The sequence below is a fragment of the Poecilia latipinna genome, unplaced genomic scaffold (genome assembly GCF_001443285.1).
Source record: "Poecilia latipinna isolate Pla-1442-1.1 unplaced genomic scaffold, P_latipinna-1.0 Scaffold319, whole genome shotgun sequence".
Lineage (NCBI taxonomy): Eukaryota > Metazoa > Chordata > Actinopteri > Cyprinodontiformes > Poeciliidae > Poecilia > Poecilia latipinna.
The window spans coordinates 169,934-193,630 of NW_015112935.1; the positions used below are offsets into that span (position 1 = coordinate 169,934).

A 23,697-nucleotide genomic window follows, 5' to 3' on the forward strand; every position below is an offset into this window, starting at 1 on the left:
ACTAAACATTATATAACTAATCTGTTACTCACACAGCTCTGTTGTCCTCAGACCCTGTTGTTGTTCTTTCTCGCTACCTTCGGGTCGAGATCTATATTTTACATTGATTTGCTGACTGTACTGAAATAGAAAATACCTTAGTTTGCAGCAACAAAAGAAAAGCGTGTCAACTTTGGGAGATATTGGAACATAGTTGGTTTGGGATTTGGACCACCTGAGATCAGCCAGGACTTTGCAGTGGATGGCACTTTTAATTACAAACTGTGCTATCCTACTTATGCAGCAAACAACGTGCTTCTTTCTGTCTTAAACCTCCATCCCGGACTTGGGCTTACAGGCATCGTATTGCAACTTCGTGTTCATTTTGGAGGCGTGCCTGTGAACAGTTTCAGAATCACTGAAAGCAGCAATATTTCTTAATTAACTGAACAAACACATGTTGTCTTGTCTTTCAGAGTATAGTCTGCACGATCGGACTGAAATGGTATCCTCCTCCAGAATTCCTCCATTGCATCAAAGGATGCGAGGTTGGTGCAAGACCTGAGCAGTATATTCCTCTGATATATTTTAATTCTTTAACCTTTTGTGGACTGTGAAACATTGAAGGTAGAACATAAAGTTTTATGAGCTGTACTTGGCTAAATTGTTGTAGACAGAAAATGAATTGGCAGACGCTGCACAAGTAAAACATAGAGAGCGTAGATGAAGACGGGCGTCTTGTGCAACCGATCGTCAAGTGGGACAATTTAGATAACTCTACCCTACTCCTAGACTAAATATGATCTGGTAACTAAGTAATGAAATGTATTTGTAACTGTAGTCAGCAATAGAAAATATAATTAGTCCTGCAACAGCCTTTTTCAGTCATTTCCACATATAATATTATGTGTTTCTTTCAAAAATCTTAGTATTTAGCTTTGTTTCATGAAGCTATTAAGTAATCTGTTGAGCTGAGTCCAACTGGATAACCTGATGGGTAACCCAAGCGTTGAGGGCGGGGCCAACCCAATAAATCACCTTACTGGCGCGTTTTGTGCTGATTATGGTTTGTGGTGTCTCGATTTGATTTACGGGTCTAGCTGACTAAGGGCTGAAATGGTGACATTGAAGAATGGGGAAAATTTAATGTATTGGATTCATCAGCAAATTCATTCAGATACTTCTAAAGACCTCGAAATGCTCAAGAGCCAAACGGAACAAAGCTTTAGGCCTTACACAAGGTAATGAGAGGTTTCTGGTTTTTGCTCTGTCGTTTCACTCTTTCTGCACTCTTCTCTTCCTTCAACAGCCTTTTATGGGAGACAACTACTGTGATCCAGTCAACAACAGGGCCTTCTGCAACTATGATGGAGGAGACTGCTGTCAGACCACTGTCAAGACTAAGAAGGTAAGTGGCATGCTCATATTTAAAATAAATATAGAAAAATAAATTATGCTGAATTTAGACTGACTGATAAATCAATCTATTACAAGTTATTATTCTTTTGTCCTAAAATCTACTCTTGTCCTTTAGTAGAGATTTCGTAATACCCCAAATCCAAAGGCATACATATCCGGTTGATTGGTGACTTTCAATCTAAGATGACCTCTAGGGTAGAGTTCATGCTCTTACCTTCATGAACAGGATTAGATGGATTAAAAAGTGGATGATTTGATAACAGTCGTTTTTTTTTTTTCCTGCCTTATTCTGTTTAGTAATTGTTTTTGTCTGTCTGTGTTCAGAAGTGAACACAAGGTTACAGTATATCAATGACAGCTTACAGGCATCGCCTAACATCACATCCTCCTCATTAGGTACTTCAAAGTTATCTGTCAATTCTTAGTCTGCTCTGTATTTATTTAATCAGTTACAACTCTTCCCTTGGCCTGACATAACTCTGAAAATCCATTTGATTAATTTCAGAAAGCTGCTGGCAAGATATGTGTTTAGAAGGGTTTATTCATGCTTGTTTGCCACAACAGTTACATATCTGACCAGACCTGTTTCTGGTCAGATATGTAACTGACCAGTTACATATCTGATGAACTGGGCTGCACTGTTCTTCCTAAGGCTGGTAGAATAATATTTTTTTTTGGGGGGGGGGACTTGCTATGTAAGTCTGTCTATGCAGGTTTTTCAGTGGGGAGCCAGTTTAATTTATCTTTTGGAGGAAAAAAAAAGTGTGAAAGGGGAGAAAAAGTTTCCTTTACTGCGAAGATGGTCACAGAACAAACACTGAATACTCCTTTCACTTATATTTGTGTATTTTGGCCAAGCATTAGGTGCTATGCTGCACTCAGACCAAATGCAATTTACACGTCACGGGTGTCTGGTTTACACGTAAAGTCTTTGGTGGACACGGATCTAAGGGCAGCGAGAAGATTTGTGGTGTGTCTCATGCAATTAGCACTGCATGTTTTAACGTGCTTTGCACTTCTGGTCTTTGAGCATTCGACGCACATATAGCAAGTTCAATACATCCAACATGACAGACGCTAGAGTTGGAAAATCTGCACTTTTGCAGTTGGACACAAAGCATCTACTGGAGACTCTGCTATGTGAAGTAGGTTTCCGTGTCCTGGCAGGGGACGGAGCCACCAGTGCAGAGCAGGTCGTCACCTAGGCTCGGGTGAGACGAAAATAGCATTGAAAGCAGCCCTATGCAACACATCGCTCCTGGAGTAAGAACAGCTTGGTGAAATTAACCAAACTCTCAGAACACCTCTGAATTATCTGGTGAATTCAAACACAGTGCAGTGTCTCCTGACAATGGCAACATTCTCTTGTAAATAAAGTCAAACCACTCTCTCATTTTCATCTGCCATTTTACAAAAAGACTGTCAGAGGAAAAAAAAAAAGGCATTCCAAAGTGCATTTTTCCACACTTTGCTCTCACACACGTCAAGAGCAATTTTGACACTAGATATCAACCACCAGACTTCTACGTGTACAAGCATCCAACTTCAGGCATCGAATGCCTTTTTCATGTGCAAAATGTGTTTGATATAAATTCAACATTAGACAAACAGCTTTTGACTCTGGAATACTTTTGCATATGAAGGTACTTATTATAAAAATGACTTTAAGATGCCCACATCTGGTGGCTGGAACACCAGCCCATAACGTTACTCTTCTCCTCTATGCTCAGTGTTTGGCATGTGATGTTTCTGCTTCCCAAAAATCTCTACTATAGTTGCATGTGTCAAAAGGACATTATTACAGAAGTCTTGTGTCTAGAAAAAACATTGTACCATCATATTGCTTTTAGAGAGATGTTTTTTTTTTTTTTTCTTTTCTGGTAATTCTTTCAAACAAGTCGTAATAAGATTAAATCTTTCTTCTCATTATACTCTGTTGAGCTTTGTCATTTGAAATGGTAACAGATGCCTTCATGGTCCCTGGGGTATTTTACAATTTCTTTGAGCCTTGCATTGTTTGACCTTGTCCGTCACTGGCTAACTGTCTTTAATATTTTCCATTTTCCACCAAAAGTGTTGTCGCTGTAGAAATGATAAAATTGCCTCACAATCTTTCTCACTCTAATGAAGAGCAAACATTGCGTCTCAAACATTGTAGCAGATGTTTTTTTTTTTTTTTTTACTTTGTTTTGTTGCATACTTCTATGCTCTTAGCTCTGCAAGCTGCTATAACTCTTGCTTTTATAGAGTTGGTCACACCTACCAACTATCCGTTAATCAAGTGTATTTAATTACACGGTCACTCCTCCCACTCCTAAAACATGTGGAAGTGGTATATGTGCTTAGCTTCCTTTATCCATTTATTTGTGTCTTTGGCAGTTGAACCATATTTCTTGTCCCCTCATTTTTAGGTACAATTGAAACCAGAAGTTTACATATGACATATAAAAAGACATTATACAACTTTTGTTCTTGAAGTTAGATGAAACCAAACGTCTCTTTTTTTTTTCTTTTTTTTTTTTTTTTCTTTTCGTTTTAGGTCAGGTAAATTTATAAAAACGATCTAACAATGAGGGAAAGCAAGGCGACAATGTCAGAGCTTTGGAAACGTCTGATGAGTATACTTCACATTTGAGTTAATTGTCTTGTTTGACACAATGGAAAAGTTAAAAGAAAAAAGCCAAGGTGTGTGCTTGTGAATTTCTTTTTTGTTTGTTGTATTAAAACAGATCTCTCTTTGATCTCAATGAGACGGTCTTTATAGATAAACGTCAAATGAAATTAAATTTATCAGGAAGAGAATTGTTAAGCTGCACAAGCCTGGTTTGATCTGGGGAACAGTTTCCAGATTCTCCTGGTTGCCGCTTTCATCTGTATAAACAGCTATAGGCAAATATAGACATGATGCGAATGTCCAAGCATCACACTTCTCTGGAAGGAGCTGGGCCGAAAAGTTCAACAACAATGCTACAAAATACTGAGGAAATATACATGAATGTTTTATTTTCAATGAATAAAAACAACTCTTAAACATTCTTACTCTTATACTTGGGGCATTTATCAAATGTAAATAAATTAGGTCATTCTGACCTAAAGCTTAAAGTAAAATCAAACCTCACATATTGAAGTTTTATTCAACTTCAAACAGTGAGAGAAATTGTTTTTGTGTGTCTCATTTGGTGTGTGTAGTCTTCTGGTTTCATCTGTATTTATAAAAGTCTCAATTACTGAAATCCTCATGTTACATGTTAGCCCGAGTCTGTATTAGTTTAATTTTTGTCCTATTTTTGTCGTTCCATTTTTCGGTTGGTTTAGAATGTGAAAGAAATGACCATGTTGCAATTGTTTAAAGGTAAAGTAAACAAATAATAGTTCCCTTGTGTTGACGCTGCATTCTGGCAACTGCCATGTTGAGTATGTGCTGCTGACCAAACATGTAAAAGTTCACGCTTTGTCCTTTACTAAGTCTGTTGGGTTTGGAGGACAAACCACAGTTAGGCCACTTGTGCACAGTGCTGTACAGGAAAATAGTAAGAGGTCCGTCATTTGTTTGAATATTTTATTTCTTAAATGTATAGTGGCAAATGTTTGGCATAATTTGTCAGATTGGTGACGCTAGAAGTTTGTTTGTAACTGCATGGGAAATAGCCTCACTTTTCTATGAGTTCTGCTGCTGTTGATTGACAATATCTAGTCTCCACATCTTCTGAGACCAATCTTAAGCAGTGACATCAGCAGAACTTCCAGAACTATTGTTTTATTTTTTGTTTTTGATTTTTTTTTCTTTAAGACCTCATAGAATTCAATAAAAGATTCAGGCAATAAGAGATTGAGCTCTTGAAAGGAAAGGAAAGCTGGCCATGGGTTGTGTCATGAGTTAGGAGTTGGTGTGTTGGATCCTACTTCAAAGAAAAACATGTTCTCAACATCTTGTGTTGGTATGTAGAATAACAAATGTGTTGTTTTCGAAAATGAAAAACCTTTGAGGATTTTAACAGTTTGGTACACTTCCCAAAATAGCTTGAACCAGGTCTAATCCTATTGTAAGAACAAAAGTTTTCATCCTTTATTTAGACTTAAAATACAATAAGTATTACACTGAGAGTCATTTTTGGCCCACGAGAATGGCCAAAAATTACCGTTCTTGAAGAATCTTGAAGAAAACAATGATCTGCTAAAAGGGAAAATATTCTGTTTGAGTATCCAACATAATTTGTACCGAAGGGATGTTTATATTCCAAAATTACAACTTTAAGTTTCTGTAACTTTTCAATGAGTAGACCAGAGGAGGAGGAAGGGAAAATAACAATGCAGTTTGTCAGGACAGTGTTATTGTGTCAAAATGAGACTTGTCCTTCTGATGTCAACTATTTGCTAGATGTAGCTTTGGCTTTGTAGACATGGCCTGGACAAACCTTAAAACTCCTATAGTACACATTACATATGACCTTGATGAGCTAGATGCCCTGCTTAACCCACAACGTCAACATTATCTAGATACAAACCAATACTGAAATAATTTATTCACATTATGCTTGTATAAGTATCCCTCCATCTTTATATTTTTTATTTCTTAGGTAATGAAATAAATAGTAGATTGGTAAGAAGTTTGCACAAAAAGAATTTGAAAATATTGTGACTTTACAATGCAGAGGAAAACTTTTCTCTTATCTTTTTCATACTTAAACAAATGCACGTTCAAAGTGGTTGTGTTAAAATCTATGTGATTAATTTTCCCATTACATTACAGCAGGGATGTCCAAAGTTTTTGGAATTATGGGGTACGGTTTTTTTCTCACCAATCTGCTAAAAGCTACCACTTGGCACCGAGACGTGAAAATTAGAAATTAAACTCTATACTGATACATGTATATACAATATACATCAGCTAGCAGAAATGTTGAAGTGAAAAAAAAATGCTGTTTCTTCCTGAAAGCCGGGACCTCTTCCCCAGGGAAGAGGCAGCTAGTTTCTCATTGTCAGGAGTTGACTGCAAGCCCTAAGCAGGCTAGCAGGAGACTGTCAGTCATGTTAGATCTGCACTTTAATTGATGATCTTCATGTGAAAGAATGAAGATAGATTCAGGTAGATCGACAAGGTGCCATCAAGTTGAAAACCCATCTCCTGAAGCTGAAATATTTTTACTCTGACAACAGGATCTGGAGGTGCTTGCTTCACTCAGTTTTTATTTCAATCTAATTTTCAACAGCGGACCTATCCAGATTGAAAAGGGTCTTTATTTTGGAGACTTTTTTTTTATTTTTTTTTTATCAATATCAAGGTTTCTACTTGTAAGCTGGAAACAAAACTAGCTAGCAAGGCGTTTGATAGATGAAATAAATTAAAGTGCATTTCGAGTTCTGTCAAAAGCAAACCTGCTGATATATTGTGCATTGTCAAGCTGTTTGACATCCATGCTTTGTCTTTGTAGCACTGCTTGTATGTAAGGAAAGTTGCTTAAGTCACAGTAGGTATGTTTACATGCAAAATTCTTCGATTGGATTAAATTATCCAAATATATCATTTGTATGGACACAAAATAAATTAATAAATTAATCCAATAATGATGTGGGTTTCAATTTCAACTGAGACAATCACTGAACAGAGGATGACGTTTTGAATGATTACTTAAATTTTCAATTTAAAATTGTAGACTTCCTATAGTTTTAGCAATGGCTGCAGAGGAAGTAAACAAAGCCATAGTGCTGGCTGTGGTTCCAAATATTGAATCAGCATTAACTGACTGGTAAACTTCATAGTGTCGAACTGGAGGATTACATACATCATGGGCAAATGTTAGCGACTGGGTAAATTTCAAACTTCAACAGAGTCCACACATCCTGCAAGCAATAGTTTCTCAGTTGCCCAGGGTTCAGATCCTCTGTAAGAAGCAAAGCATAGACAAGAGGCTAGTTATTACCAACCTAGAGTGGAATAGGATGCAATGTCAAGCACGGAGTTGTAAAATTTCACTGAAAAACAGAATTTGTACTTCCATCTGTGCTGAATATAAACAAAATTAAAAAAATCTAGCAAACACTAGTAGTGTGATCGTTTTGTGCTTTTTGAGCACCCACAATGGACCTGCGCCTAATCATTGTTGAGACATTGGTGCACTTACTTAATTAACCCATTTAATCCCACCCACCGGCAACAACTGCTGCCAGACATTTTTTATAACTTCTGGAACCTCTAAAAGAATTGTTTTGACTTTTAGCAGCTAATTGAAATTTGTAAAACAAATTATAGTTTGTCTGCTCTAAGCAATATCAATTTCATGCATCTAATGCGAAAGGTCACATGACCAGACCTCTTAACTTCCTGCCTGTGACACTGGAGGTAAATGTCTGTCACAAACCTGTACAAGAGGAAAGGTCTTGTGCTTGGTCTGGTGGAACAGGGACAATGTCCTCTCAGATGTTCCTCATTCACACTAACATTTTCACCTGATTTGGCCTCATTGATGAAATAACCAAATGAGGTCAAAGGTCACTTGGCACATTGAGACAATGACATCTGCAGGATGCGGCATTGAATTTTTATGTTTCTAAAACATTTCTGAACACTCTTATAACCATTCTTTGTTATAATACGTTATCCGTGTCATGATTTTTCTTATTTTTTTAATATGCATAAAAAAAGGCCAGATTTGTGTAGTTTAGACTATGCAGATTCCCACCAGTAACAATTGTTGCCAAGTATAAAAACTGTACTTTCACTAACATAGCCAACATAAAATGTAATAATTCATGAAGATCATATGTTAGAGAGGTCCAAGGATTGAAATGAATGCACTTTCTTTGCAGGAAAAAATTTGGGATTAAATGGGTTAAGCTACAAGCTAACCAGAATGCGGTTGGTCTTCCTGCATTACGGCAAGAGAAATCAAGACTAATTTTGCTTCCCCAACATAGCACACGCGTGTGAAGTCAGGTCAGTTTGCCCCAATCAGAATAACAAGATCTGAACTAGGGATTGCAAGTCAACTCTTAGACTAGTTGAGTCTGCGCTTTGCAAGGAATTTTTACATTTCACGTTGACTAGTTGTGATTCTGTGACAAAACCTTTTTCCAAGATGATGAAAGATGAGGAAGTGGGTGGTGAATGTATGATTCTTCGATAAGCAGTGTGTAAGTAATGTACTAAAGGTGTACTGCAAACCCAAGCAAAGGCTAATGTAATAATGTGCATATGTTACATGTCGGCCTCTTTTTTTAATCCATCTAGCAGATTTTCAACATGATCAGAGTCGTCCTGCATAGCAACATAGCAGCTTTACGCTCTTTTAAAATCACTGTGACAATATGTGGAAACATAGCTTAAGCTACGTTCTGAGGATTTGATACAATCTATTCAAGTTGTTTTAAAAACCATGTTTTCAAAACAGTGGCTACGCCTTTAAAAAAAGAAGAATGCCAGTTGACTACCAAACTATTTTAGATTTTGTGAGATATCACACAATAACATTATCAACAAAAAATACTAATTACTCGACCAGATTCTACATGGCGGAATAATGTTCTAGGCATCCGTGAAAAAACAATTGACTGGTGTTTTCCCACTTTTGGGTCCCCTTGAAATGGTTGAGAAAGATAAAACAAATTGCTCTGAAATTACCAATCATGACTTGGTTTATCAGCTGCCAGAAGTAAGGGTCAAGTAAAGCTTATTATGGGTGAGGAACAAAAAGGAAACACTAAGGAATTAGTCAGATAAGAGTGATTGGTATCTGAACAGCTAAAAAGCCAAATGTTAGATATAATTTGCTTTTCTTCTTAATCGGTTGCTAAATTGAGGTTTACTTTCAAAATATGTATAGTTCAATGGGAAATAGTAACGGGGTTTGTCCAAGAGCTTTAATGAATCTGAAAATGTTTTTCTGATGCACACATTTAATCAGTTTTGCTTTTTTATTTATCAGTTTGCTTTACTTTGAGTTAATCATTTAAAAAGATTCATCACTGACAGGAAATGTTTATCCTCAACAACCTTGTGTGAGCAAGTCAGTCGGACCAAAACTGGGTATTACACCTGATTTTCATTTTCTCCAAACAGAACACATGTGTGGCAAACAACAGGACGGAATTGAATAAAACTTCTACAAGCAAACAAAACAAAAACAAAGAGACTATATGTCAAATGAATCTGTAACTTATTACTGAAACATTCTCTTTTCTTAGCTGATGATTCATGAACTTATTGGGTGACAAAAACGCACAGTATTTCCTGCTTCGTCGGAACTCGGCATTGTTGTTCAAACCACAATCGATGACTTTATTCTAAGTTGCCTAACTGTTTCTAAGGACTTGTTTTGAAACAGGAGGTTGGTTTGTTTGTTTTATTAGAGTTCAAACTGAAAGTCTAGATGTTTGTTAATGTAGTCATTTCTCCTGCTTTGTGTCAGGACTTTTGTATTTAAAGGCAAATTGCATTTAGAGCCAGTCTGCTTTTTCTTGTTGGCGTCCATTTGACAATTCTTTGCCAACAAGGTGCTGATAATGGAAAATGAGTTGGATATGAAAGAAAATATGAATAACATGTTCAACAAATTCAATGTTTTGTTCTTGGAAAATGACACAAAGGTGTAGTTTCTTATTATTTGAATTATTATCTTTACTGTTCCTGTCTAGAAACTGTTATTCCTTTTTTCTGGATAAAGGACTATTTGATCAATATCACTCCTTGACCAAAAAAGTTTGTCTTCTACTGGTATTCAGTATACTATGGTATACTGAATATACCATAGCAGCATCATAGCAGCATCAGAATATAAGTTTCTCATGAGACCCATGCTTTTGTCATTTAAACTGAATAGGGGTAGGCAGAGTAGACAAGAAAAAGCTGTAAAAGCTGTAGTGCAGTTATTTCCTGCCATTCAGCAGGGACTTACAGGAAACAACTTCAAGTTTGGACTCCAGTGTCTAGAACACTTAATTCTGTTGGCCCTCCCTTGATCTGCTCTGTCTGCTCGGTGTCTCTTCAGCTGTTGTGCATGCAGCTTCTCCTCCTCCATCAGTCATTGGGAGGCCTTGTCAAACTAAGGCCGTTAGTGTTGGTATTGCTCAACCCTTTTGGGTCTTTACCAACCATTATTTCATTATCTTCTGCTTATTTGAAATTTAGTTGTGGTTGTAACACATTTAGGACTGAAGCCCAGAAATCCCTCTTGCAATTGATGCTCTACGGTTATTTCTGGGCATCCCAAGACATTCTCAGGCCAGGGGGGATATTCAGTCCCTCCAGTCGGCTCATGTTCTTCTTCAAAGTTTCCTACCATTGGGGCGCACGTCCAATGGGAATTGTCTTGGGGCAATTGTGATCATATGCCGGAACCACCCTGGCTTACAGCTTTCAATGTGAAAAGGGATAAAGTCTACTCCTGGATCTCACAGGGTGATGAATCTTCTCACTCTATCTTTAAGGTTTTGCCATGCAACAGATGAAGCTAATTTCCCTTGCTTATGTCCAGAATCTTATTCTTTTCATCACAACTCATATCTAGCAACCACAAGTCGGCATCAGAATGTAAAAGAAACAGTAAAAACATTCTCTTTTTGCCTAAGCTCTTTCTTCATCATGACAGATCAGAGCAGTACACACACTTTATTTAGAACACGTCCCGTTCCTTCTGTCCATCACTAGAGAACAAGAAATTAAGATACTGGAGCACCTCAACTTCAATGACTTATGACTGAACTGCATGCTGAAAGACGTAAATAGAATCACATAATTTGCAAAACGACAACAAAAAATCTCTACTACTGTGTAAGAGTTTACAGGCAATACTTATTTTTGTGATAGAAAAAAAGAAAACTTAAAATCGATTTAAGCAATTGGAACCTATGAGAATCTCTAGGCTGAAGATGTTTGGGGTGCTGTGGTGGCGCACAACCCACACAGAGGCCTTGGTCCTCAACGTGTCTGTCGCAGGTTCAATTCCCGGCCTGGCGACCACATGTCTTCCCCCTTCTCTCTTTACCCACTTTCCTGTCAATTCATTATCAAATAAAGGCCGCTCAAGCCAATGAAACCTTAAAAAATGAAGTTTGAAATAATGTCTATACCTACTAATGTTATACATTGATTTGATAGCTTGTGACTTTAGAATGTATGTCTCATGGTATTGAACTCATGAATTTAGGTTGTTTTGGGATTAAACCAGTAGACCTCACTCTCACATATTCTCATCCATCGTCTATGTCGTTCAGTCTTTTCATCACTAATTGCCTCTCTCAGTCATTTACATGCTCTCTATCTAACTCAGAAACAAGGGGTACACATAAGCTTTCCCCTGGTTGCTATGCAGTAGTCTGGTGTCTCTGTGGGAATCTTGGTCAATGTCATGCCCCCATTATGTTGTGACAGCAGAACAGTGACTCCCTCCATGCATCTTCACTGTTCCTCTGCCAAAACTTGTTACATCTATATTTCTCTGTTGGCAGAGGTGTTAAGGTTAAAGGGAAAAAAGGACATGGCGATACAGACAGATTTCATTCACCCTCATTTTATAATATTAATTTTACACAAGAGGGAAACAATCTTGTCTTACAAACATTCACACACTTTGTTTTACAAAAACAATCAATCAATCAATCAAGTTTATTTGTGTACAGCACATTTCAGCAACAAGTCAGTTCAAAGTGCTTTACATAATAAACCCCCCAAAATCAACAATTGTTCCAGATTTGTGGTGTATAGAAGCTGAATGCTGCTTCTCCATGTTTGGTTTTGGTTTTGGGGATGCAGAGCAGAACCAGAACTAGAAGACCTGAGAGATCTGGAAGGTTGATACAACAGCAGATATTTAATCTACCGTGGTGCAGTACATTTATAAACTAGTATTTTAAAGTTTTAAAGTATTTTAACAAACAAACAAAAACACCCTAAACACTCTTATAGTATAGTACCACTGAGGCCTAGTGCATACATAGCCAGGTATCTGGGAAAGTAAACATATTTTTTTATTAAAAACTCTATTTAATATCACTATGTAGTTGTTTTATTTAAAACTATATATCTGTCCACACAAAGAACGTTTTGGTACCATGTTTATTTCCTTACAGAAAGCCATGGTTGTTTTAAACTGACGTAGGTTTTAGCTTGGCGCTATTGTACTGCGAGTGCCAAATGCGCTGGGGGTACTGCAGATGAACCCACACACGGGTTCATGTGGATGAAAACATTTCTGAAACCGGTCCAGTGTATACAATATTGTTTTTTTTAATGTGGCTGAGATTTTTTTTTATAAAGACCTGGCTACATGTGTAGAAGGCCTGAGACTGCCATTTATCGTAAGAATTGTTTTCAGATTGCATTCAATGTTTCCTAAACAATGATGGATTCTGTGGTGGATGCTGTGTTTGAGGTTAACAATTTGACAGTACATAGAAACACATGCAGCTTTGGAATAAATGCAAGTCAGGGGTCTAATATGACTTTGCTAAAAACACTAGAAAAAAAAAAAACTGTTGTGTTTGGGTTGGGGTTAGAGTGATGTAATTTTATTTACTTTGCTGTTAACCACAATACTGACAATTATTTTTGACTGGATGTGGGTATAGCGGAGCTAACTGATGGGGCTGGACTCACTGTAGGTTTGCCTTCTTTATAAGTTTGTTGTACATATAGCATCACTTCTCGATGTCTTCCACCACAAAAAAACAATGAAACTGTTTATATTCTACAGTAACGATAGTGACCTAAGTTAAGTGCTGAAAATGCTGTTAACTAACCTACCTTGAACTGCTTGAGGTCCAGGGTTAGGTTAGTAAAGCTAAGACCTTAATATTTTAAAAGAGTATTAATGTTGTCGGTATGAAAAACCAAGGATGACATGTTTAAGTTTTTTAACTGTTGAACTCATTTAAAAATATATATTAAGTCAGATCTTCTAATCAAGCACACTGTCCTTTACAATTTCCAGCCTCTTGTTGTCCCAAAAAAACCAAATGTTTTATTATTTCAACTTTATTATTTTATCCTTCTCTCTTACCTGTTTTTATCTTAAATATACTTCGCAACCCTCAGCCCACCGATTGCAGGACAAACATGTATACTGGAGATCATTGGTTGACATTCACAGTCCTGCTGCGTCTTGACAGGGTGTATTACTTTTTTCTTGACGTCACCATCTCCTTTTATACATTATTTTTCCATAATAAGCCTCAATATACCAAATAGAAATAACATGTAAATCCTTTAAGGATGAACCCAAGGAGCCAAATTATTATTTCATGAATGAACCTTAGTGAATTGTCTGGGGTCATGTGTTATTAAGTAATGTTTATATTGGGTAACATTTGAGCTGTAGTTGCATTGTTTCTGCAACAGAGGTGCTCATGTTCTACATACATAATGTGAAAGAGCTAAGGAGTCGAGGAGCAGAATTTTTTCAAGATGAGCAAAAAAAATATTTGGCAGGCTAGTTTATGTGGTGAACAAATTGAGTGTGATACAGTCTTACATGCACAGGAAGGTGATGTAAGAGAATTATTTTTCTCCAGTATTATGTTTTCAAATGCCCTTGGATCAAAAGTCTTTTTACACAATAGTGTGAGAAGTTTATTTCTCAATTTGATCTAATTAGTAGCACCTTTGCTTGTTTGTTAAAAAAAATATTGACTTTGTTTAACACATTATGTGTTAGGAAAATAGTTTTTGTCTAATTTTAGGAGACACGTAGACTGAAAGTGTACTATCTAATAGAAACAGCATACAGGTGAGGGGTACGTCTTTTAGCATGACTGTATGGAATTCTGCACATAAATTTTATGTTCCTTCCCAGAATAGTAAAGAAGACTTAATTTGTGTTTTGTTTCAGTAAAAATTTGTGTATTAAGTAGTTCTGGATGACTTGCTGTCTATTGTTCCACTTCAGGATCTTTGAAGGTGAAAGGAATGACTACACGTAAGGTCACCCACCACAGGATCTCCCCTTAATAGTTGCAAGCTGTTGGCTGGATTTGGAGAGGCGGGGGCGGGGGGGGAAGGAAGAGAGAGTCTGGAGTATGCCTGTCGGAGGGTTCCCTTTCCAAGACCCTTTTTGTAGCCCCCCATATAGTTTGGAAACTTTTTTTTTTCCTCAAATAGACTTGGCCTCTCCGAGACATTTTTTGTGAATCTGGGTATATGTTTTTCTGTCAAAGTTAAGGTCTTGTGGAGGTGCTCAGATCACACCAAGGTTTCTAAAACTGCTTGCAACTCTAAGTTTGACACAAGTATGCCCAGTACATTACTTGTGTGTGACATGGTTGTCCGTCTCTAAAATGACGGTTTGTGATGTCCACAGCTAGCCATTAACCTCTGTCTTAATATGTTATCAAACTTAGCAGACTACACTTTTGGAGTTGTTACACAGAGATCAAGGCACATACATGGTGAACGTAGTTTTCTTTTAGCAGTTCTTGTTAGTGTCACCAGTGCTTATTTCTCAGCATTCCAAGATAATTTATTTCCTGGCGGAACATGTCTTAAATGAAATGTACACATAACTATGAGCTAGAAACCACTACGTATCTTTTCCAAATCCACACTGCTTCGCTGCTGTGAACACATGGCTTCTAGTTTTCACTGGCTTTTAACAAGTCCACATTTAGAGGTGCAAAGGAACAATGTAAAAGATTTGAATTTTTTTACTATTATAGTAAACCCCAGATTCTTTAACCATTGCCCTCTTTTGGAGCCTGTTTGTCCAATCACTTTTTTGGGTTGAGCAATGTTGGCTCATATAATTGCATTTCAGTTCTTTAGTGGTACCAAGTCGTCAGCTTTTCACCAAATGTGGATCTGATTGCAAAGACCCACTCAATTGATACTTTACAGCTAAGGAGAAGGGAAAACTTGTCCAATGTTAATGGCAAAACTTTAATAGCCAGAATCAAATATGTCACAGCAAAGGTCCAGATTCTTACTCACTACACATGAAATAACTTTTATAAACCTTTTACTTATTTTCTGTAGTGCAGGGTTCATAGAAAATTAGTAAATGAAATGAGCTGCTTTCTATAAATGCATTTTACGTGTACTGTATGTGGAATGAGGTCTATGGATATCATAAAGATATACACATAAACCATGTTGATCAAAAATAGTTTGTGAAGGAATTAGATGATTTCAGTTGCTTGCAACCGCTACTTTCTTCTAATGAGATTTGAATGTAGTGATTTGAATATAAATCGAGTATTACATATTACATACATATTACATACACATTTTGTAATGAGTATTACAATTTATACACAGAAGAGAGGAATGTCGTGTTTTTACCTGTTGCTGAAATAGAAGGATAGGGCTCTGATAAGATTTGCTACTTCAGTGGGCCTAGTGTTGTCCTTGCCTTGCTCTCACCTCATGGCCCTCTCCCAGCCCTCCTCTAACTGCGGGACCCTGGGCATCAGGATGGCCCCCAGTTTCCCAGCCACCCTGAGAGAAGCCTAAGTCGGGGCCAGATGTGGCACCTGGCCCAGTCACCCCAGAGGTCAAGGTCAAAGGAAAGCATGTCAAATCTGCCACCCACCATCATTCTCTGCATAGAAAGATAAGCAGAACTGGCCTTGGATAAGCCAAAACTCCGCAAGAGGCTTGGATTATGTAGTGGGAAGCAGTGCTGCGGGGGAAAGGAGTAATAAAACACAGATAGGAAGAGAATTTAAAAGAAACAAGGTATAAGTGTAAAACAAAGATGTTGTAATAAAACTCTGAAAGAGTCAGGTGAGAATCAGGAACTCTGTGTTCTTGGCTTCAAAATGCCTCAGAGGAAACGGTGCTCATGCAGTTGACAGCTGTTTCTGAAGTGTGTCCGGCCTCTAGCTTGTAAAGTCGTCCCATGTAGACCTCATTTTCTCCAAGGAGTCTGGGTCCAGCCCACCTGGCCCTTGCATTACAGACACCTCCCCCGCACAAACAAGTTATTTTGTACCCTATTTGCAAGGAGAGTCTGCATCACCAGTCATCTGGGACAAGCTCCGTCTCATTCTGTAGATCTGACATCTATATTGTCCTGTTCACACAAACTGCTCAACTGGTTGGTTGAGTGGTATCATGTTTATCACCATATTTGACTTTTTTTTTCATCTTCAGACAGGTTGTAGTCTCTTTTTTAGGAACAGTGGTGGACACTTAAAACAGCTTCAGTATCTGTCTGTCATTTTAGTAGTGTATAAAGACGTTGCTTTAAGTAACAAATGCTCTATCATCATGACTTACAGTGATGTGGTGACATAAGTAAACCTCATGCTACATTATGCAGACACTCTTTCTCCACTGATAAAAAACAAAAAACAAAACAAACATTCAGTTCCAAGTGGAAGGCAGTTTAATCTGTTTTGTAATTAATTCATCTAATAAATGTTTGACAATTTGGGGACATTGGTACACAATCTATAGAAAAGTAACAAAAACTGGGGTCGTTAATGAGAAGCATATCCTTCTTAGATACAAGTAAATTTAAAGTTTCACGAAATGGGCTTCATTTTTTTTTTTTTTTATGTTTGAACTCATAAAACAACCTTTGTTTGCATCCAATGCTTCCTAAATATGTGTTAGTGTGAAGTACATGAGAAGCATCTACATCTTCATGAGGGGGTTGTAATCACCGTTGACATTCAGATGCTCTGGTGGAGTGTCAAGGTGGGAGTGTGGGGAAGAGAAACAATTAGGAGGGTCTCAATACAGCCACCCACAAGGTGCCACCCTGGGCGGTTGCCCATATTGCCCATAACAGAAACCACCACTGTTTGCAATAGAGATGGCAATTGGCGTATGCAAAACTACCTGCTATTGTTCCTTATTTGTAAAAAAAATAAAAAATAAAAATAAGACTGCACGTCACTGCGTCGAGGTCCTTCTATAGACAATTTATACATACTGCATTGAACTAAAAACTGTCTTCAGCCGGATAGTGTTTTTGCTAAACTTGCAATGTTTGTTGGGACTTGTTTTCCAAAAGAGAGCAATAATTCAGCCTAATAAGATCAAGCGATTCTGACTGCAGGCTCCCAGCCCTTTGGAATATAAGCCACCAAGACACAAATACAAACATGTCCTTGGTCTGCTGCCTACTTTACATGACTTGGACAACACGTGTTTCCTGTTTGGCCTGGAGAAGGGGGACACATTTTGTGTACCCAAACAGCTGAAGCCAACCCCTCGAGAGGTGAGCGAGCAGACAAGGCAGCAGCAGCTGGTGCTGGTGACGCATTGCCAACGTTATCCAGCTACGTCAAAGCCAGGGGCAACAACCACTGATCGCAGTGCTCTGCTTTCACTGGCAGGAGATTATGTTGACAGAAAAACTATCAGAGAAAATGGAAATACATGAAAAGATAAAGTGCTGTGATTTCACAAGACTGTGACTGAAGAGAGCCTTTATAGCAACAAAACTGAACAACTTTTGTTGCTCCCAAGCTCGGGAGCTGCAGTTTTTCGGGGTTAAGTCGTTTTCCTATTGCATGACATGTCACATACCACATTTAGAAGAATGCTTTCTTCTGGCTAGCACATGTTTACTGTTGTGTTTGAGCCTGTGTAGCAGCTTCACTATTTCCAACAGAATTTTTTTGCAACAGACCAACACTACGTAGGCATAATTTGTAAGAATAAGAGGAAGGATAATGATACAGGATTACTGTTTATTTATTTTTGATTTGTTTTGTTTCATAAATAAGAATCTAAAAAGTCCTTTATGCAGTTGTTTGCAGTGTTTGTGTGAATCTATATGTTTGGGATCATTATCTGAGTAGAAGGTGAACTTCCAATGCAAGCTTTGAGTCTTTTGCTAGAGTGCCCTGTGTATTAGACTCCATCCACGTTCACATCAACTATGTCCAGGCCCCCTTTTCCTGATAAGGAAAAGCAACCCTGCACCATAATGCTGCCACCACAATGTGATTGGGTGCACTGGAATTAATTTGTGTTTAGAAGTAGAAAGGCAGTTGAGTAAAACTGCATGCCACATTTTTCACAAAAAAATGCCCCAAACACCTTGCAATTTGTGTTTAATGTGTGATAAAATATAAATGTGTGTTTTTGACTGCTAAAAAAAATATTTTATTTATTTATTTTTTCTCTTTTGCTTAGGTAATTCCATTTCCCATATCCTGTGACATACGCAACGAGTGCTCCTGTCGGGATCCAAATGCTGCAGAGAACAGAAAACATGAGCGCAACCAATCCCTAGGGTGACCACGCTGAGCAGGGATCTTCATTCGTTGTTCTGGGACCCTTCCCCTACCACAACACATCCAGAATGGCCAACCCAACCTTCATCATCCTCATCTTGGCCCACAGTTTCCTGCACATGCTGCTAATGAAGGCATACCTCTCCATCTGTACTGCAAACGCAACCAGCTTCCATCTTCATGTGAAAGGAAGATACAGAAAGAGGACGAGACTCACGGGACTCCACTGAAAATATTGTTTCTCTGCAAAACAGGAAAGTAACTTGTGCAATACCATCCTTAAAGATAAGTAGTATTAAAAAAACCTGAAAGAGATGTTTTCAATAACTCACCCAAAATAAACAAAAAAAGTGTAACTAAGTCTAGGTAAGCATGCCTTTTGGTGAGTTTTGTGCTGGCTTTAGCATTGGTTTTAGTTACCTCACCCTACAATCACATGATTGAACCAAAGGTTTATCAAAACATGCAAGTTTGGGATTGTGTCAATGCTGGCTCTGTGTTTTGCAGATAAAAATGTTGACCAGAGATTTAAAGAAATCCTCATACACCTTGAATCCTCAGCGCCGCCTCAAGGTGCAATCCCCTGCCTTCTTCCAGAGGTTGTTTTAATCACTTCTGCTTTTAAACTAGTCAGATATTACTTACCTCTGTGCCCTTCTTAGTAATGTATGCTTTTTTTATGGAATGTCGGTGGATATGGGTATTATATAAGACAGCCATATTGTTTTAAGCCACAGATCTGACACACAAAAAAAGGCAAATTGCAATGCACAAAAACTCAAAACAGTCAGCTATAGAAAAAAAAAACAGTCTAGATTAATAGCTGTTTATAGAAAAAAAAACACATTTGAAAATGTAGTGTGGCTTTTGCTTCTTTGAATCCATAATAAATAGTCTTAGACAGCTTTGTCTTCCTTGCTGCTTACAGCTTCTCCTGATAGCATTCATTCATTCATTCCTACATGTTCTTACGCAACTTTGTCATTCCGTATTTAGGAAAAAAAACCCGTTGACTGCATCACATATGAAATGCACTAACAACTGAAGAAAATCCAGAACCTCACTTGGCACCCCTCTTCTTATGCAGCTGCCCCAGGAAATAACTCTATACCTTGATTATGACTTAAAGAATGTTGTCGGTAACCTCACTTAGGGTTTGGGGTGATTTTAGTTTCAGTCTGAGCTCCTCCCTTACGGAGATAGATAAAAACCTTTGTTACCTCAAGAACCATCTGAAACTGAAAAACAAACGCTGAAAGTAAATCCATCCCAGTCCCGTTCAGAATGTAGTTAAAGCTTATCAAAGGCTTGTGGCTTTCTTGATCTCAGTTCTGCACACCACATTCACACAAAAGTACAGGATGAAGGGTTGGCTAGACTATATCTCGGTAACCCTAGCCCTAATAACACCCAACGCCCCCATCTAACAAGCCAGCATTCCATGGGGAATGGAATTAACTTTCGCAGACTCTCTCCTTTCACTGGGTAGTTAGCAGAGTTATACACTAAAATGACATGTGGATGTATACGTCAACACAGCATTTCCAGCCACAGATAACCTGCTGGGTCTAGTTTCGGTCGTTTGCTCATTCTGCTTCCTCTTCAGTACAAAGTGCACTTCTAAAAAGCATTTTTCTGTGTTGTGTGTTCCCATAAAGTAACTTTGTTAAACAATATAGCTGCTATGATAGAGTTCTATTTTGTTACTCCTCTTTCCTGACACATACAAAACCGATCAGTTTCATGCAACATGTGGAAAGTGTTGTCTGCTTGGCATCTTGGTCTAAACTTTGCATCGACTATTTTGCAACAATTACAGTGACAATTACCATGATTAATAATTATTTCACTCTACCCTTGGTCTCTCTCCGACTCATATTTGGCTGCAATGGCATTTGAGATCATTCCTGTAAACACAGTCCTACATGCCATTTCATAGCCAATGTTTGTGGAGACCTAAGAGAATATGAGAACATGCAAAGAACATGTGCAGATTTTATTTTCCATATGATACAAAAAAAGAAAATCCAAAAATGATCGAATGACAGAATTATTAAACAATTGGTTTGATTTGCTGTTTTGCATTTTATGGAACATGCTATATTTAATCAGTGTTCGTACCAATGACCTCAATTACTGCACTTTCTAGTTAGAAAAACAATGTATATCTTTCAAAATTCTGTAGAAGCTGCTATCAACAAAATGGTGATCTAAGAAACTGCATAGTGTTTAGCAATTTGACTCATTGTGTTGCTTTTTGCTTTTCTTCCACTCTTGTTTTATACTTGATTGTTATGCTACATTATGCAAATGACATATTACTATGCTTCTCTGCAGCATCAAAATGTTATTTGCATTGGGTGGCATTAATGAGGTAGAGTGGTAATCCCACATTGAAGCATATATTAATTTACAAATCTTTTGAAGCAATTAGACCGACATCAATGCTTTTTCCAAGACATGTACTATGGGTTGTTTAAAATCGAACTCGACTGCAAATGCTATGTCTTGTGTGTTGCCTTGGTGTTTGCATAACATCTTAGGTCTCAGAGGAAAAGCGGAAAAAAAAAGAAATGGAGAAGATAAAAAAGGAAGAAACCCCCAACAAAAAGGACTCCTGAAAGACTTTAACTTTTGCAAAACATGAAACTTTGTGAGGACACTGAAGGCTACAGGATCTTCAATGATTACATTTATAAACTTTATATGAAAACTATATATTCCTGGTAATTGTATGTATTTGAGATGTTTTGTTTGTATTCTAGATTCTGCTGCCTCACATTATAATTCCTACCAGTGGTAAGTGTCTCACCTGGAGTCACTCCACATGCAGTGCTGTGCTACCGAGGTCATAGAGAAGCCATTCCAACTGTTTAAATGAATCCGTCTCAAACTATGTAAATAGGTATAAAGTTATCCTAGCATAATCAGAGGTCTCTCCTGCATAATTATATCATAATTATGTAATAACAATATCATATGTCAATATCTAGCAACCAAAACAGCTGATTGTAATTGCCACAAAAGGCATCAGAATGTCACTACATCAACTTGGAAAAAAAAGAAAAAATCTTCCTAAGATTGGAGAAGTTGCCCATAAGCCATAGCTAACAAAGACAGTCATGGGTGGAAGTATACATTTGTGCATCAGAATAGAGGACATCACCTCTCTACTGTAGTTATCACATGATCCCTTTGCTGTACCTCATGCCTGTAATGTTTGCTGCTTCTATAGTTTTGGTATTTTAGTGACATTTTGATTCTCATAACAATGGTGTAAATAGTACAACTATTTATTGAGAGTGGTATACGTTTTTTTGTTTTGTTTGTTTTTTTAAGTTATATTTAAGTTCCATTTAAATTATTTTTTACATTGTTTCGATATGAACCAGCACATTATATGTTGTGAGTCGTTTTTATCTCCATCGTCACAGTTCTATTGATTGTGATTGTTGCTGATAGGCACTGATCAGACATAAACAGGCTTGCCCCTCAACCATGAAATAACTTCTCTCACTGATCATTATGTGTAGATGGATACTGCTTTCAAATGCTATCTTTTTTTTCTCATTTAAAACTAGAATTGTGTTTATTTTTGTTTTTCTATAAAGAAAAATGTACAAATTAGCCACGTGTGTCTAAGGAGTGTCTAAGAGAGACAGGAGTGTCTAAGAGAGAACCAAATTTACAACCATTATCATTGCCTATTAAGCATAGGCATTATTATTTATTATAAACAATATACTTCCAGCTGAAGGCAGAAGGAAAAAGGACTAACAATTAAGGAAAAACAAACTAGAGGTGACATCCAGCAGTGAGCGTTCTTAAATGGGGCAAATGTAGAAGAAGTAAGCCAGTGAAGGAGAGAGAGGGAAAGAGAGGTATTTAAGGGTGGGCTGCTTTTCCTGGCTTGTGGAGGTGTTTGTCCAGGTGTGAAAGTGTGTACTCACAGAGGCTGCCCCTGGGCAAAGAGCGGCCAGCCTGACTGGCAACATGCTAAGGCGAGTGAGTCAGAGTTTCTCCAGAGAATGGCAGCCATCCCACGATGGGACTCCCTCCACCTCACTTACCTCCATATCCCCTCTAACTCGACACACAGCCTCATCTGTCACTGTCAGGTATGCCTTTGTGGGGCAGCCAGGGTCAAGCTGGCCCTGTGAAAATGAGAGGGGATGTTTGCCCAGTTTACAGAGCCAATTGAAGTCGAGATGAAGGAACACATTTCATCCCACCGACGGTCTATGCTTATCGCACCATAACAAACTCTCTACCAGTGTTCTTGTTTGACGAGCTTTGATTCCTCCATGTTCACCACCAATATTTGCTCCTGTAGTTTAAACGAGACACCGTTTGTTTTTCTTGTCTGCAGATGTCAAATGTTTCTGTGTAAGTTCATCAAAAAAAAAAAAAAAAAAAAAAAAAAACAGAAAAAAAATGGAGTGTGTAAAGCCCTAATGTTTTTGCTCTAATCTTTAAAATGAAGGGTTATGGTGTTTCCCAAAATTTTCTTTTTTTGTGCTGTAACACATTATTTCTCACATGCCTTTGGTTATAAATTGGTCCTATTATCTGTTTTCTTATCCTTCAGTGAATAAAAAAAAAAATGTTGAAGTATAGTTTGTTTTTTTCCATAGAACAAAAATACAAAAAAAAAAAAAAAAATGTACTTGCATATTATGTGGATATCTAGTGATATTACTGTAATGTTTCATACCCAACTGCTCAACAAATATATTTTAAGATGTAAATATTGATATTATCTTATGATTGTATTCAAAAACATGTACTAACTGTTTCAGAATAGGTCTTGGATTGATTTTTATCATAAGTATAACATTAAAAAAAATGATCCGTGAAATGTAGTGTCAAAGTATCACCTGCAATGAAAAAAAAGGAAACAAAAAAAGTAGTGATGCTTTATCACACCACTTGCTGTCAGCATTTAGTTGTTCATAATGACCTAGTGTAAGCACTGTTGTCAGATGTATAAGCCATGAATTTATCTGTTGAGTCCGATATTATTTATTTGTTGTCAATTAAAAAAAAAATAATAAAAAAGAAACAATAATCAGAACATTCATCTTTGGGTCCCAGGAGTTTGTCAAAACTGATCACCACAAT

The 23,697-nt window shown here is 37.5% G+C and overlaps 1 protein-coding gene across 1 annotated transcript in view; it reads left to right on the forward strand.

Annotated features, from left to right (window-relative positions):
• The window catches only part of pappaa (pregnancy-associated plasma protein A, pappalysin 1a), a 119,284-nt gene extending 95,799 nt beyond the window's left edge, over nt 1–23,485 (forward strand). Inside the window, exons 20-22 of the mRNA XM_015034981.1 lie at nt 456–527; nt 1,289–1,387; nt 18,476–23,485. Of these exons, the coding sequence (XP_014890467.1) occupies nt 456–527; nt 1,289–1,387; nt 18,476–18,580 (276 nt within the window). The 3' untranslated portion in view covers nt 18,581–23,485. The remainder of the gene's footprint in view (nt 1–455; nt 528–1,288; nt 1,388–18,475) is intronic.
• Nucleotides 23,486–23,697: the final 212 nt, after the last annotated feature.